This window comes from Hyposmocoma kahamanoa, unplaced genomic scaffold (genome assembly GCF_003589595.1).
Source record: "Hyposmocoma kahamanoa isolate Upper Pololo Valley unplaced genomic scaffold, ASM358959v1 200, whole genome shotgun sequence".
Taxonomy (NCBI): Eukaryota; Metazoa; Arthropoda; class Insecta; order Lepidoptera; family Cosmopterigidae; genus Hyposmocoma; species Hyposmocoma kahamanoa.
The window spans coordinates 1,263,960-1,282,362 of NW_020653724.1; the positions used below are offsets into that span (position 1 = coordinate 1,263,960).

The following is an 18,403-nucleotide window of genomic DNA, read 5'->3' on the forward strand; positions in this document are numbered from 1 at the left end:
CAACTTAATAGCATAGAGCTCCTTGTGAAATGGTTCGTCCAGGGAAGTACTGTCACCTTGCCTATATCTGATTTAAAGCTCTGAGTGGCACTGCAACTGTTATGAATAGGCATGTCTCTTATAACCACAACTTGTTTGCTCTGTCAATTGGTATTATAAAAAAACTTTGAACAGCCTACATTGTAGCTTTTCGCCGGACGCATCAGCAAGGATGAAATAAAGCACTTGGTGAAAATGAGTGCTAAGGACGCTAAGGAAAGATATTGATTACAAACAATTTTAAATTTGTCTGTACATCAGAAATTCTATCGCGTAAAATAAGTAAGTAACTAACATCCATTTGACCTTAAACCTTTTATCAAGACCACAATACCGTTCAAACAGTATGTACCTTATACTGTATCGGTATGTAAAAGAGCAAGCCATGGGCTCGCTTCTCTCGTTATTTTGTCTTGATTGAGAAATATTCAAAATTAAGTGAAATTTGCTTAGCTAATGAATAATATTGTGAGTTTATGATATACTGCGCTATTTATTTCTATACAAAGATGTCCAGAGTCGCGTCGTCGCAAGCGTCGCAAGTTTGAGGATGCGTTTAATTAATACGACGACTAAGTAAATAGCACGATAAGCGGTTTGTGCCAAATGACGCTCGGATTAAGTTGCGGATTAACCCAAAATCGTGCTCAGTTGATATTACGATAAATTACCATTTTGTGCCAAAGGTTTTATTATTTTACAGCCTTGCACCCTTTTGAGTAAACGAGATAGCTTTATTTGAAGATTATTCAACTTGTTAGATTTATTATTATTATTGCAGCTCAAGTTTTACCGATTTGTCACCCGATTTGTGCCGTGTCTGGGTCTTGCGAAAAGAAGTCAGATATTACATTTAATGATTATAGGATATTTTAACCATTAATTTTATTGACCGAACCACCGAATCACCGAAGCACGCGCTTTTATAACACAAGTTATAACGTCATATTTTGTACTACAATGGTCTATTATTACACTGTTTCTTATTCTGTCTCTCACACTTTCATTATTAACAATATTACACGCAGAAGATGTTGTTGGATTAAATTATATTTTATGAGATTATTGAAAGTGTACGTTGAACGTGGTGGTCCATTACGAGGACGGAAGCTTCACAATTGAAAAATCGGTGCACCAAACCCAATGTAGTTGTGAATGTTTAGTACCAAACATTTTAACAAACGACAAACATTCACACGGCTTGGAGAGCGTGTGATAAAGTCCCCACGCGCATTGGGCTCTCTTTAAAAGAGACCCGTTCCAAACAGTGAGACACATAATAGGCAGATGATGGTGCACGCCGTGAAGTAATAAATAAAAGTTTTATTTTATTAGGACACAACTTTGTTTTGTAGAAACCCAAATTAAATGTTTCATTTAACAAGATTTGAATTTAATTAGCTGAGGCTCTATCTTATCAAATTTGGGAACTCGTAAAAAACTAATTTGGCGAGGTATTTTTAGGTTGTCGACAGTTTTAATTAAAAACAAGAAACACGTTTAGCCCTGTAATATAGATTTTCGTCTAAACTACATTCATTTTATTGTCTCATTTCTTTTAGTATGATAGCTTTAGCAATTAAAAACGTTTGTCAAATTGTCTGTCATTGAATCAATAGTGAAATTAAATGACAGAGGTAACTTCGAGAAAAGCAGTTTCATAACATTAAAAAGTTTCCTTTTATGTAAAATATAATTGAATAACGTACAGTAGTGTTTTTAATTTTACTATGATTTTAATGACATAATCACTGTAATTTATAATGTAAATGTAATAATGCTATGTAACATTTAATTTATCATGAACTTATAATATTGTTACAAATAAATAATTTCACTTCATTATGTTAAAACTGGCCATAAAATTTCAGTTAGGCAACAAAGGAGTAGATCTCATCCCCTCTTAGTCACATGTTGATAATCCAGCACGAGTGGGCGTCAAATGATTTTCTTCCACAAGAAAATAAATATATTTTAACCAAATACTAAACAACAAATAAATGAAACCAAAAACCCGCAGATTTTACGCGCGATCGTGAAAAAGGCAATTCGCCTACGCAAGATCAAATCTGATCGTTCAATTTGCATTTTGTTCAGATACAAATTTGCCGCGGCGATAATTTACGCGTTTGCCCTAAACGGTGTTTGTCCCAAATTATTTTTAAGCACATTGGGTTTTATCGCATTTTCGTTGTTTTTGAACGAGCAACACAAGAGAGTTTTCGTGCGAGTTCTTTCAAAGGGTACAACCGCTAAGACTAGGAGGCAGGATGCCGAGCATAGTCTAGACGCAATGTCAGCAACACGGACAGCTGTGAACCCATCTCGTGAACAGAATGGATGATGAGCCGTGACGTGCTCGAGTATTTACAGACCGGTTGCTGAAACAGTGCTCAAGTCGAAGCGCCTAATTACAAATATTCCCGCGATTATGATCGGCTATTAAAAGCATTATTAAACAGATCGGGGGCCATCATTTAAGATGGGCCATTGTGTTTCAAATTACAGTTTCGCAGTGATAATGGGGTTTCGGGCACAGGAAGGTATTTGGACAGAACTCATTTATGTAACAGTGGAATTTTGCTTAAGTCATACCAATATACAAGGTTTGGGCTAAGCTCTGACTGGCGCTGCAGCTGCAGGACAGGCGTTCGAAGCAGGCGCACGACTAGATAGTCTCGTCACTTCGTATTGTAAAAAAAACATTAGCGGACACAGCAGCATGGCAGACCTTGTGGGTATAATACATTGTGGACTGACCCACATGTTGAGTTTAGTGTCCCCAATTGTCCATCCATGAGCCACAGATAAAATTTAAGGTAACATAACGTAAGTCGCTGTGAGTAAAGCATTCGGAGATATCAATAACAAAGATATTTCATAGTGTAGGCCGAAGCGATGACCTGCTACAAATCAACTAGTCGTTATTGCGGCTGACGTGATAATGATTATGATGTATTCAGGAACTTTTTCTATACATGTGAAAAAAGAAAAGAAGGTAAAGCGTGGCGTGAAGTCTTGGTTTTGTACAAAATTGCGACCCAGTAAAATTAGTCGTGGGTGTCGTTTTAAAATCGAGGACACCCTGTGTCGCATAGAACATTAGCTCCAACTATTGTTAAAAACACTGTTCAATATTAAGTACCTCCACACAGGTCGCGCGATGAAGTATAGCGCGATGAGTAAGTAACAATCGACAAAATGCACAGTTACAAGATTTATTTAACACAGCTAAAAAACAACATTATTACATTAGTAAAGGCACACAACAACAAAAAACAAGGGAAATAAAAAAAAATTAAACAGTTACATATAAAATGTTTAGTAAATATTATTTGCTGATTGTCAATAAATTAATGTAGAACATTACATTCAGAATAAATATTTTACGTAAGTGAAGGTCGCTTAAAATATTCTATAATTTCAAGAACGAAGCCAACAAACAACCCTGTTAGTCTAGAATAACTGAACTAGGTATCAACCTAAGTAAGGGGAATGTTCTATTTAAATGCACTTAGCGTATTAAGTGAGCACTTACTTAATTTATTGCACCTAAAGCTCTATTCCCACAAGTTTGTAACAAAATAAACGGCTTTACTTAAAATTAGGTACTTGAGCTATCTTTAATCTTTTGCGTAATTTAGAATGTAGATGTTGGAATGAAATAGCATGCGGCTGAATTTCTTTTTCTTGGACGTCCAAATTTACCATCGTTGTTGTGTAAATAATAGTCTTTATTCTGCAAACAATAAGGTTTTACGTTAAAGTGTGACTTCGACTTCCAAAGTAGTACGATACCTGTATCTTGGAGTTCAGGTACTATTCCGTTATACAAACCAATTTAATAAGTAACAAAAATAATAAAACAGTTTGTTATGGCGGAGTGATTTCTAATTTGCCTTTTAGAAGAAATCACCAGAAAGGTAGTAAGTAGAACACATTTACTAAACAGACTCAACGAGACAGAAAGTTTACAATTGTACCTAGTATTTATTTTTATATAAGGGTCGAAAAAACAGCCATTATAGTATAGCAGCCTAACTTTGGAGACGTGTGCGTGAGGTGTGCGCTACCCAACAGGATTTTGACCACTGTAACAATCAAAATAGACAGCCCCACACAGCCCTGCTGGGTATAACTTCATGTCATGTTTTTTTTCATTACGTTTAGTTTAAGTATGTACACTTTTTATTATTATTTGCGCGCCAAATTTCATTCATTTTATTTTATGTCATTTAATTCTAAAAAGACAATTTTATAAGTTTTACATTTTAACATAATTTTTTAAAGATCTAATTTTAATTTTCTAATTTACAACGATAATGGGTTTTGTTTTCATTGAACTACTTTATTTATTAACAGACTTCAAAAAAGGACAAGGTTCTCTACTTTTTTTTTTTTGTAAAAGCAAAAAAAAACATACGCGATAATTAGTGAATCGATTTTGATGAATTCTTTTTTGTCGGGAAGAAGTTTATTTATAGAGTTCAGATTAATATTAGACATAACTGGTTGAAGACTGTACCACCTCAGTCAACCGTGACCATGGGACCTGTAAAGGGTCCGAAACGTCGGTTTGTTTGAAAAAACAAATATACGCGATTTAAATCCGGAAAAATAGTTTCATTTCCTAAGAAGTTTATTATTTAAATTAGAAGAAAATATTCCACCTCTAAGGGTGGAAAACTAGGGGATGGATCCAGTTTCGCGCACATCCCGGTAACTGATTTCAACAAAACTTGGCAACTAATGCGTAATTGTAATTCCACGAACTTTGATTACAATTTTGTGTTATTTGCAATTAGTTTCATCGTCTGTAAAGTTTGAATTTTTTTATAAACTTTCATTATTGATTAATCATTCAGATGAATAGCATGCCTCGACTCGGATTTAGTATAGGTGAAGCTGCAGAGCATTGAACGCTGAAATTATAGAACGTAAGTTATATTAAACATTCGTTATACGAAGTGAATTGTTGTATTAAATAAGTTTATGCGAAATGAATTAACCACATTGAGTCTTATGACATTTGTATGGTAATAATATTTATGTGGTACTTTACACACCCTTGACTGGCGCAGGTTGAGATAAATTGTAAAGTTTCTGGGACGGAATGTAATATAATAGTACAATACAAATAATGACAATAAAACTCTTTACCATTATTATTTCGGATATATTTTTTACGCAATCGCTTCTCCCATTGTCATTTTTTACATCGACCGGGGTCAATGATTCAGTTTCACGAACCGGAAATTTTTGTTCTTATTGATGTCTCTACGTTTTCTAATACTAACTCATTGAGGTAAAACTTTGTGTTGCCATGAGCCAAAGTTACGTGGTTCAGAGTGGCATAGGAACTTTGGATTACTTGGGGCAATCATGAACTCTAATTTTGCTTGTGTATTTTGAGCGTTTGATTCTTTTTACCATTCTACATGTCAAAAACTTATAAATGGGAATATTTAAAGGTAAAAGATTATCGCTATGCTGGAACCAGGGAATAATGTGACGCAGTCCCTGTCGGCATTCGTTCGAGCTTCCAACCAGGTGTTCACCTCAAACACAAGTCGTATCGTCTGTAAAAATAAATTAATGGGTTTCAAGGAAATAATGATTACAAAGTATTCTTCATTATTACGCATGGGTTTTTAATGGGTACAAATTTACCACTTACGCAGTTCTAAACTGAAAACGAGAGTTCCAAGTAAAAATCTCCTCCCAAATTCATACCTGTGTAGTTCGTCCATTTGAACTTTCACTTACTTAAGTGAAGAAAATTGGCTCACCAACTTTTCTAGTTACGAGTTTTTTTTTAATTTATAACCCTGCTACCATCTCGGGGGATATTTATCACGATACGACGGAAGCAATATTTTAAAAACCTTTTTCGGTCGGTGTGACATTACACTTCACTCATGCGAGTACAGGATTGATGTACAGGGCCAACAACTCACTCTGCGGGAACGGAAAATAATGCACTTCAATTATAAAATAGTGCTAAATTAGATCTGCTAAATTACATCCCCACGTTTGTCTTGCAATAATTTCTAATCCAATAATTAATTTACGCAAATAATCATCATCATCGTCATCGTCATCACAAACCTTTCTTTATAGGTAGAAAAATTGCACTCAAAATCATGAAATTTATTAAACATGCTTCCGTAATGCCGTAACTCTTTGTTAATAAATATTTCCAAAAATTGCGCAGGGCTAAACAACATGGAAGAGTCAAATTTCTCACTCTCTATGGTTTTCGACATCCAAGTAACCTGAAACTATAACTAACGGATTGAAATTTTTGTTTCACGGTAGCTTTAAACTTTTGTAAAACAAAAATTTGGAGGTTACTGGTTTTTATTTCACGATAGTTTTAAACTCCATAAATGGTAAATTTTGAGTAAAAAAAGGGATGTTATTTTAAAAGAGTATATATTGCTGCTTGAATACGTTTTTGTATTCCGACAAATAACTAACGTAACTAAATAAGCAACATAAAAATAGCTTTAAAATAAAACAATAATAAGCGTGCAAACGCAAGGGCGAGTCTTCTCTAATTCACAACAATACTCGAATGCGGGTTAGGAGTTTCGCAAGTCTATAAAAGTCTTAGACTTTTTTTCCATCCTCTAAGATAAAAGTACATAATAATATATCTCCTCAAAAGTTTGGCATAAGTGAAGTGACAGCATTAAAAATAGATAATTGACAAGATTCATTAAAACAAAGCCACGAGACATGAAAAGTAAACAACTATGCGACCACACTCTTCAAATTCCCCACGAGACATTTGTACTTTAAAATATGTGAAAATTAAATAAAGGAATATTTTTTTGCATAAAATAAGTGCGTATTTGCCCTCACTACGATGATAAGGTCAACGATGGAGCAAGCACGGCTGTATTATGTAGCCCCATTGACTCTCGCCTTGAAAAAGCCCAAGTTGTACCGTTCAAGGAATAAGTCTACAGGCACAGAATTACACAATATAACCGTAAGCCATGCAAATATGGAAGTATAACGCTTTGTGCGAATCCTTGGAATAACATTGCAATCCAGGGACGTTATCAACTAATCGCCGCCTGAAGGAAATTGATGGTTAGGTGTTATTACATTATGATCTGTCACACTACATTTTTAGTACATCATCACAGCGGTTTTTTGCTGAAAAGGGCGTAGACTATACAACTATATAATTTAGGAAATGATACTATTTTTCCGGATTTAAATCGCGTATATTTGTTTTTTCAATTGTTTTTTGAAAAAACAAATATACGCGAAAACCTAAGAACTCGATAACTATATAATTTCTTAAATAAACAGTTTATTTACCGCCTCAGAGAACATGGGTTCTAGTCCGGGCTCGCAAGTCTGAGTTTCTCGGACTTTACGTGCGAAATTGAATTTGAAATTGACCATGATATTTTCGGGGAAGGAAAACATCGTGATGAAACCTGTATGTTGAAGAAGATTCGCAACCAGTGGAAAACGTGTGACGTCCGCATTGGGCAAGCGTAACGGACTGTGGCCTAAGCCTTCGCATGAGAGGAGACCCGTGCCCACCAGCGGGACGTATAAATGGGTTGCTGATGATTAAAAAATTTGTTCCACCAAGAGGTACAGAGCAAGAATATTAACATCCAGTACTCTCCTCTTCTCCTCTCTTACAAATATTGCCATTAAAGCTTTGTTCTATTCGTTTGTAATCATTATTGTTGGAGAAAATAAACATCTTATTATATAGTAATAAAAGAATCCCTTGGGGACCCTCCGTCATATATATTTTTGTTACAGACCGTAATAAATCACAAAGTGATTGAGCTATTAATCTCGTATTAATTATATTAGGTCGTTTACTGCACGACTCAAGAGAAAAATGTCAAGGGTGTTACATTTTACGGCACATATTTGTGTATAGGTTCATTATAATTCTCACCGGCGACAATGTCACCGAGTCGAACGCCTGAACGGGGAAGCTGACAAATATATAGATTGACATCGTGTTATTTACGACATGTATTTTTATTTAAATCCTTTATTAGAGTTCTTCAGTTGTTTTTTATCTGTTTATGTTTTTTAGCATACTTTCATTATCAATCTTGTTTACCCTTACTCTTTTGTGAAAACAATGAATGGTTATATTATATTTCAAGAAAGTAGTATAGCCAAGCGTGTGTCTATTATATATTAAAAAAAAAAAAAGTATAACTCCGGTTACATTCGAACTTTTCAAATCGAATGACAAAGAATGACATTGACATTTTAATTCATATTTATTAAAAAGTGCAAGCGACGAGAAATAGCGACCAACTCGATTTGTACTACAAAAGTAATCACGAATAGCTATATTCACCATCAAAATTGCAGCAAAAAGGTAAAAAATACACCCACAATAACTATCACCAAACACAAGAAGGTTGGCCAGGTCACAAACATGATTATTTTCAAGGAAATCGTCGAAAGTGATGATACTGCTAAGAACGGGATTGAAGATAATAGTCATACAATACGCAAAGCAGACGGCTATTATAATGGCGCTACAACAAGTTGTTCCAAATCAATTCACTGCAACATACCCAACAATCTAAGAGCTGAAAATTCGACGGCTAACGGTTCCGAAGCGATCGACTCCAAAACAGCCAAAAGGCATAAAGAACATCTCAACGCTATAATCTCTCTAAAGCGAACGAGCAATGTAGGACAAAGTACCCAAACGAATGGCTTGAAAATGAAATGTAATAATGGTCTTCAACGAGAGAGAGAATGTGCGAAACAAGTCGATGATAAGCTACGAGGTATCATCACTTGATTTTGCATTTTTTCACATTATTACTTTTGTATGTTGTAACTGTAGTGGCTGTAGCTAGAGGTGGGTGATACATAATGACAGGATGAAAAAATCACTGTGATCAGTCGTCACATAATATCACCGTGACTTTTTACCAAGGAACGACATTCTAAAAGTACATAGTTTGTACCTTCGTTCCACCAATCGTCTTCGTCACTCACATCATGACATACCTACGACGTATTTTACACACAAAATCATGCGCGATCTCCGTTCTGTAGAATCTGGCGACTGCGCTATTTATTGTACTTTGATTTTATTATTAAATTCTAATTGTGAACCAAGAAATAACTAGATCAGTGTAAATACAAAATTGATCCGAAATAATAAACACGCCGCTTTATTATTAACGTATAATGCGACAGTCCTAAGCCTGCAAAACTGTGAAGGTTGTTGCGGATCAACTTTTCAAATGGAGTTAAACGTTATTTCAAAGTGACCAATAATAACACCCGTAGAAAGTAGCCGCTTGCAAAATCACATAATAATAGTAAGTAATAGGACAGAAAATCACGCAAATTTGTCACTGTGATTTTTTTGTAACTGGAACGTTAGTCACGGTGACAGCTGTAGCAGCCCCATGTCTAGCTGTAGCAGCGTAGCCAGAAACAATTTGGTGTTTGCAGTACAGACTCGCGGTGCAATTAACACACTTGGAGTTGAACTACGCTGAATACCTATGTACTTACCTGTCTCTGCTTGAAACTGGCTGGGTCACTGAGCTTTTGCATTATTTGCATTTAACACAATAATATGTTCAAAAAATGTTAAAGGCATATTTAAATATTTTTTAAATGTGTTTAATCTGAATCTCACAATAAAAAGAATTTTATTTACGTCATAATTTTAATCCCTAACATTAGCATGTCACGTGTTTCCAGGTAAAGTTATCGACTTGGATAAGATGATTAACAAAAATGTAAGTGAGCGAGGCGTACAAGCCGAGAAACGCGACTTTGGAGGAAAGCACGATAGGCTAGACTGCTTAAGAAACCACAAAATAAATTTCATTAAATTGACTGAAGACGACTTCGCAGAACGCACGACAAACTTCCGCAACATGAGGGATGCAATGCTTAACAACTTCAATCAAACTATTAACAAAATGAATGAGCAATACGAACGACGCGAGTCCTCGCAATTCAGGTTCGCGGATGAGAACAGAGACGCGATGTCCAATGACCAATACAATGCTACTAAATATTTGCAGGCACGTCCGGCCAGTAGTGGACGCCAACTTTGAAATTACATTTTTACTGTATTTGACGGGAAACAAAGAGCCTGGGGTCCATTTTTTTTCTGCTAGTGATTGTTATCATGAAGACAAACGACTTTAGTAAGGAATAAATCTTCCTTGAAGAAATTGGGTCTGTGCAATATGAATGCTACATAATAATATAATGGGAGCTTTTTATGTTAAACTCGTGTTTTCATGGCAATAATCGGTATGTGGTTAAAATGCAATTTACTGTTTCTGTTTAATTTAATGTGTTTTATTTGGAGGGAAGAAATATTGCAAATTGTATGCGTGTTGGTGTTTTGTCATTATATAGGTCACTGTATTTTAAATTATATGTGCTTATTATAAAATAATCATTAATCATTTTGAATAATCACACATCTAATATCTTGTTTTATACGTACAGAACTGAATTGTGGACTTAACTTCTCAAAAGTGTAACAGCAATAAAATAGACTGAACCCTTTTCAAGTGTTTTCTATCGGGCGGAATTACACAGTGATTAAACGTATTAATTACTTTAACCAGATGTTTGTTTTGTTTCTCATCAATTGGCAAATGTACGTGAGTGAAATTGGATGTTTATAATTTATCAGCTACGAACAGAACTACTACAGAATTCAAACACGTAACTTTTATTCCAAAAGCTATTTTGAAGTTCTAACGATGCTAGTCATTCCTAGTCTAGTTTTTCCATCATTAAATATATCGCAACTTAGTCTAGCGATATTTCTCTGTACATAATTTCAAAGGCCGTGGTCACCCATTGCGATAACATAAATACAATAAAATTGTAAGTTATACATATTTGTTAATGGTTAATAGCAATCTTCTCGCGAACTGTGAAGGAAAACATCTCAGTGAAACCTGGTTATGGAAGACTGTTTACATCCTTTAGAAAATGTACAAAATCCCAACCCATACGAGAACCATACCCAACAGTATGACATATAGGCGGTTGACGATATTGACGATGATAAATTTCATCACAAAGCAAAACGTCAAAAATTTGATTACTGCGATACCTAACCCAAACAATAGCACTGAAATTATGGTGTAGGTTTCCACTAACCAAGTTTTCGACCTCACATGATTTAGAATTCTGATTCAATTTGGCGACGAGGAAGCTCCTAAATAATAAATGGAACGTCTGCCCCTCATCGCGTTTTACGAGAAACCCAATAAAGATCACTCACGGCCGAGGGAGGAACAATTCTTTGAAAATGTAAAGCTTCGTCGATATTAATCAATTTATAATTTGGTACGATGTACAGGTTTCATTACAGCGAAGATATTAAGGCATTTGTTCACGAGTACCCGAACTGAAGATGGCCTTGATGAATCTCCAAAACGTAAATTGCTTCATAATTAGGTATTATTTTCATACTTTAACATCAAATCTTGCTAACCCTAGATAATAAAAAAAAATATTTTATTGTATATAAATACAATAAAATATTTATACAAATTGATGACTGTACTTTCACTACTTATTTTAAAGGAAGAAGCATCATTTGACGTCCTCCGTGGTCGAGTGATTCGCTCACCGGTTTTCATGGTGTCACCATCTTCTGAGGTCCCAAGTTTGATTCCCGACCTGGTCAATGTAGAATTAATGTAACTTTTCTATATTGTCTCGAGACTGGGCGTTTGTGGTATCGTCGTCGTTTCCGATTTTCATAAAACAAGTTGTTTTAGTTATTTAATTTAAGATCAGAGTAACGTAGTATTGTCGTCCAATATTCCGCCCATGAAACCAAATACTGTCGCAACTCAACTCAACAATTTTGAGTTATGACAGAATTTGCTTTCATATGCGATTTATTTAATCAATTGCTCAGTATCACAATGAGTGATGCAATAAATTGCCACATAAAACTTAAAAAACCCCGAAACACAACAGTATGTTCAAGTCCGTGCTCGTCCATTCTGCTATAAGTAATTGAAGAGTTGATTAGTCTGCCGATCATCCTGATTGTAGCGTTAGATCCATGTTACCATATAAATGTAATGTCATCGGATTTTCAAACCATAAAAAATTTCGAGTCAACCGGATAAGTGGAAATAAAATAAATGTTTATTTTATGACTTGATCCACTGCACTAACTGAGAAAAGAGCTAAGAGTGTTTGCGGAATACGCCGCAAATGCGCTTGTTTGTGACAGCCTCGCGAGCTGCATATATTAACTCATACATGTACCTACTAACTGCGCCTCATATATTAACAAAGCGTGTGCAGTGCATGTGTGCAGCGCATTCACCAGATCTGTACGCACCCTCACGGTCTTCAAACTGCTGAACAAATGTTCATCATATATAAACACTAGATGCTCCTACACATAATCACAACAGTTACTATGAAACGTAAGAACTTAAAATAGCCGATAAAAAAATATTTAATAACCGCTTTGACATCAGTCCTCCGTTTGAGAGTTACAAAGCCACAGACAGACACACATATACACAGACCAAGGCTTCTAATTTATAACGGGGAGTGTTTTTGCGTCGGGGTTTAAATAATAGGAATCCATTTTTCGTTTACCCAACCGTCGTACCAACATTCTAATTATATATAAACTTTATAAAACTCACGCTTCTATGTAACCTACACTGACGCGTTACCAAAATTATAATATGATGTGCGTAATTGGTTTTAAATTACACTGTTCTAAATACATCGCACAATACCTATTATCGTATCACGCACAAAAATTTACCAGAGATTTAAGTCAACAAATCCCTTTATTGCTAATGATTTTATCTGCGTTGTAATGTTGCTTACCTACTTCGTTTTTGATTGATGTTTTCGAATTTGTTTCTCATCGTATTTAAAGATACCCCTTTCTTACAGTTTTTGAATGAACATTTACGGGGCAATTTTACTTGTGCCTTTATGCTTTAAAAAAATCCATTTACGAGATTTTTCTATAATAATAATAAGTCTTTATTGCACAAAGAAAAGATACATGAAACACAAGTTATAAAGGACATATACAAAGGTGAGCTTATCTCTAGAAGAGATCTCTTCCAGCCAACCCTAGCCTAGGTGAAAAATGACGTCTGCGGGACTAATTATTGTACAATAAAATTAAAATTTTAATGTGAATAAAAAAAATAATTTAATAGTAAAATAATATATATACATATAAAGGATGATAATATATACATATGATAGACATACACACCTACATGAACTTTATATACATAAATACAAACATAAGCAGAATATATATTATAATCTAAACAAATTACTACTTTATAATATATGTTACCTATTCTATCTAACGCGTTCGACAGGTAGTGCTCTTTTAATTTATGTTTGAAAGATGCCACCGATGGACCGTCACGAATGCCAGCAGGCAGTTTATTCCACATACGAGTTGCACTTACCGTGAAAGAGTTGTGGAAGAATTTCGAGTTGGATTGGGGATTTATTAGTGATCAGGTGTCACAGGTACGTTTTGGGCGGGAACTGGGGGATAAGGGAGAAAAACGGGAACACAGACAATGAGGAAGCTGGGGGTAATGTAGAATTTTGTAAAGGAGACAAAGAACGTGCATATCTCGGCGAAGTCGGGTTGGTAGCCATTTCAACCTAGTCCGAAATTCAGAGACACGGTCATATTTCCGTAAACCGAATATGAAACGGATTGCCAGATTTTGTAGGCGCTCCAGTTTGTTAAGCAGCTCCTCAGTAGCATCCAAATAACAAACATCGTCATAGTCGAGAAGAGGAAGTAATAAAGACTCTTTTCTCTTTTTTCTTTTCTCGTTGTTCCATAATTTATTTAAAGACTAAACAAGATCGTATTGTTGAGTATAGGTACTGAATGTTGTCCAACCACAGGATGGCGTCGATTGACAGACGGTAGAAGCACGATCTCTTGGAACAAGTAAATTAAAAATGTCGTAAGGTCTACTGGTTCGTTCCGTGGCTTAGTTGGCATAGCGTTTGCCACGGTAAAAGACGTTGGTTCGAATCCAGCCGGGTCGAAGGAAGTTTTTCTAAATGTTCGATCCCTGTATTAATATACATTACAAACCAGTGGCATTTCACAAAAAAATAATTGAATATCGTGGTGGTAAAACATATATAGGTATTGCTCTTTATAAATATTGGTTTATTAATTTTATTCTGTCACGAGACATTCACCAAGTACATTTTCCCGGTTGTTGATTGCGTGAATGTACGGGTACGCAACCTTGGCACCCTAGCTTCCATGACCGTAAGCCTTATCCCTCCATGGTAATAGAATCTTTTTTACCCAATCCGTCCCATACCCCCCCCCCCCGGCATCCCCTTTCCACCACACCTATCCTTTCCTCTTCCTTCTCCCCTTCCATATCCACCAATCTAAGGTCTGCCGTGCCGATGAATGCGTGGCCAGAGGCATATCTGATCAGGAGCGAGCCGTTTTTTTTTATCCCGGAACCAGGCAAATTTTGCGAAAAAAAAATTGCTGACGGAGTGGACAATGTACTTCCCTAGCTAAACGTGGGATTGAAATACGTTCTAGAAAACCAAATAAACACGGAGGCGGCGATACAGCTCGCCACTTGTCACGGAAGCGAGTCTCACGGGGCGAAAAGCGGGCGATGAACGTCGCTTTGCTACACTGAATGTATGTGGAGGAATGGAAAATAAGTTAGGTGAAGTATGTATGATGATGGATGAAAGACAACTGTATGTTTTTTGGGGGTTGATGTTGCTCGCTTCCACAGGTTTACCCTCGAGACCCTACAAATGACCCCTGGGTGGTGCTAAAGAGCAATAACTACTAGTGGTAGGCTTCGGCCGTGGCTAGTCTCCACCCTCCCGACGCAGTCGAGTCGCCAAATGGTTTTTACCGTGTTCCGACTTGTGTTCAGGAGTTGCATTGTGTCTGATGACGAGTTGTAGCTGCTTGTACTACCACACTGAGCATTCGGTTCTGGAGGCTAGCGAGATCCGAAGCACGGTGCACCGCTGGCCGAACGTGGGAATTTGGCGGCCCAAGTAGCGGGAAAGCCACCCGCGAAAGGCTGCCCCGCCACCCAAGGAAAAATCCCGGAATGCTCCAATGCACGTCCTCCTACTAAAAGTGCACCTCACTAACATTCGAAGTCTGCATTCAAATCTCGATTCGGTCCACTACTACTTTGAAACCGACAAATCGCAGCTGCTGTTCCTCACAGATACGCAGATAAGATGTACGACTGACGTGCTGAAGTCTAAGTGTACGTTCCCGATGACATCTGTGTCAAGTGTCTCAAGAACCTTGAGGCACCAAGTTTTTCTGTTTTATGGCTTCTGGTTGACACAGGAGTTACACAAATAGTGTACTGCTGTGTCTATCGCTCGCACAGTAGAGATCAGGAATCGACCAAGTTGTTCCAACGTCAGAGTGAGACGACTGATGAAGCTCGGCTCAGATACCCAGCGGCGCAACTAGTCATTCTGGGAGACTTTAATGCGCACCATCAAGAATGGTTCTTCCCATACCAGTATACCGATCACACTGGGAGAGAGACGCGTAAATTTGCGTTAACGCTAAGCCTTTGCCAACTCGTCAGTAGCGCCACCAGGATCCCAGATGTTGACTCTCGTACGGCTAATTGCTTGGACCTTCTGTTAGCAACTGATTCATACTGCTACTCTGTGGTTGTGGAGGCCCCACTTGGTACTTCCGACCATTGCCTGATGAAAACTGTATCCGTATACTCTCCACCCGATCAGGACCTTAGTGGTATGAGACGGATGTGGCGATACAAGTTAGCAGATTGGAACGAAATGCGCCATTTCTTTGCATCATGCTGATGCTGTAGTCGAGGTTTTGCATTTGAGTATGGAGTATTACATACCATACTCAGAATTACATACTATACTGACGGGACGAACAAGTCGTACGCCTGATGTTACCGGGAAGTGCGCAAACCCGGATTCAGACACAGGAGATAATAAAAATCAGTTCTCACTGCTCAAAGTATATTGAGAAAGAAAAACGCCTTAAATTGGAGAACAGCAAAATCAACCATTAAGATAATTGATCCTTATAATAAAATTTAGGCGCTATTTATAAAAATTAATCTTCACGCGTGAACAGCCACCTTTAGAGGAGGATGATTTTCTTTAAAATTCAATGGGATCACTATGGAGGTACCTTCTTTCTAACAAAAAAAGAATCTTGAAAATCGGTTTACAAATACCGGAGTTATCGCGTAACATTCATACAAAAAATAAACATACAGTCGAATTGAGAACCTCCTCCTTTTTTGAATTCGGTTAAAAACTTGGCAAATATGTAGATGTAATTCTACGAACTTTTGAGGTCGGATTTTTTACAAAAAAATTACGATTGCTATTGTATCAAGTGAAGGGATTTTGGTATAAGTACAAAAGAAAGTAGTTGTTGCGTTTTGGATTATAAGTCAGGCGATATTGTAAGTTATGCATTTTGGATGTATGTTATTTCGTTTGTTAGTAATGGTGTAATAAAATTACGTAACGTGACTCACGCCATGCTACTACGGGAAGTTGGTTTACTAACGTTTTTACGACAATTTATAGATACCGCAACGCACACTTGCCAGATTAGATAGCACAGTAAAAAGTTACTATTCTAGATTGTACAATTAATGAGCTGCGCTATTGTTTACTATGTATGTAACTCGCTTTGTACAAATGTTTTCCGTCCCTCAATAAAACAAAATAAAACAAAGTCACGAGGTGAAACGTATTGCTTGCCTTTTCATTGTACACAATGCAATGTAATCAATCAATTGCGTCCTAAGCGTGAGCGCATTAGGGAGTAGATTGCTCATAATTAAAACAAACAATGGTCGTAATGCTGCCTTTTGTCTTGTGTGTTAATGGATTCTACTCTTCGCGACACCTGTTTTCCTGGACGCATTGAGGGTTGTTCGAAATTCGCTTTGTGCCGAAAATTCACAATGCACATTTGGCTGCTTGCGTATTTCCAGTGCTATTGCGTGGAATTGCCATTTTGTACCACGCGACGTTGAACTCTTGAGATTCAGTCGCGAGCAGTTCTATTCAGTGCTCTCCTGTTCTGATATTTCTAGGGCAATGTCGTTTGCTTAATTAAAATTTGTATTATGAATAGAGACCGGAATAAGCAGAGTATATTTATCTAAACTTCGAGAAAGTAATTACACAATACACATAGAGTGGATAATACATCCCTCTGAAATCCCAACGTTATTGTATTTTATTTTATATTTTTGCTTTAGAAGCAATTACATTCTGTCACGTATTTACAGGAAATATGTTTAATTGTAAGTAAAGATACAAATATTTTGCTTTAATTAATTGATTTATTTAACTTCATGTTTTTTGCGTGTGTATATTGTATTAGTTAATAGTATTTAATGTTATTCTCCAAATATCATGCATAAGGTACGTTTTTACTTGCCTTACTGAAACTCATTTTCGCGCAGTTACGTGCTCGAGAGCTTTACATTACGTACCACGCTATTACTTTTACACCCAGTTAATTTTTTAAACCATAATACAATGTTACGGCAATTGTAATCACAAAGGAACAAGTAGAATGTTAATAAAACAGTCATAATTATATCATTAACGCGATTAATGCTGTGTACGCCTGTAGTTATTCGTAAATCACACGGCCAGTGCAGCAGTGGCGGCACGAAGAGCCATTGAGAATAATAAACTTTACGTATGTGGCCAGCATTTTTTACTTAACAATAATTATGTTTCAAATATTTTCTGCAGTGGTGCAGTGACGATGATTTCGCGATATATTAAAAAAATACAAGCCTTTTTTGTAATAGGTGCGTCTGGTGGTAAGCGACACGTCTATCTGTAAAAGCTACAGTGCCACTCAGAGCTTTAAACCGCAAAAATCAGAGGCATAAGTTGACAAGTCTCATGGGTCTGTAATTTCACCAGCACCCCTACTCTTCGAAATTGGAACACAGTAACGCTCACTTGGCGGCAGAAATAGGGTTCAATATGGAGTAGCATCGGCCCATATTGTTGAAATGTACAGGCACAGGAGACAGAAGGCTCTGTGCGCCGCTTTCGGCTAGGCGTTTGGGACATCCAGGCTAATCCTTATTGCAAATGTCTATAGACGACTGGCTGGCGGGATAAATACCATAACATAATCGTGTGTTGCAATAATTACTTACAATATCTGTGATGCGAAGTTCTTAGATCTGGATGTGAAGATTCGAAACGCAACAGTTATAGCGTAATTAAATAATAAAATATATTCAACTGATATACAACGTCTGTTAGAAGAATAATT

General features: G+C 36.6%; 1 protein-coding gene across 1 annotated transcript; it reads left to right on the forward strand.

The window, feature by feature from the left end:
* Window positions 1–8,380: 8,380 nt before the first annotated feature.
* Window positions 8,381–10,495, forward strand: LOC113226748. The gene is made up of 2 exons (XM_026459477.1): window positions 8,381–8,837; window positions 9,772–10,495. The coding sequence occupies exons 1-2, from the start codon at window positions 8,477–8,479 to the stop codon at window positions 10,131–10,133; spliced, it is 723 nt and encodes a 240-aa protein (XP_026315262.1). The 5' UTR covers window positions 8,381–8,476; the 3' UTR covers window positions 10,134–10,495.
* The last annotated feature ends 7,908 nt before the right edge of the window (window positions 10,496–18,403 follow it).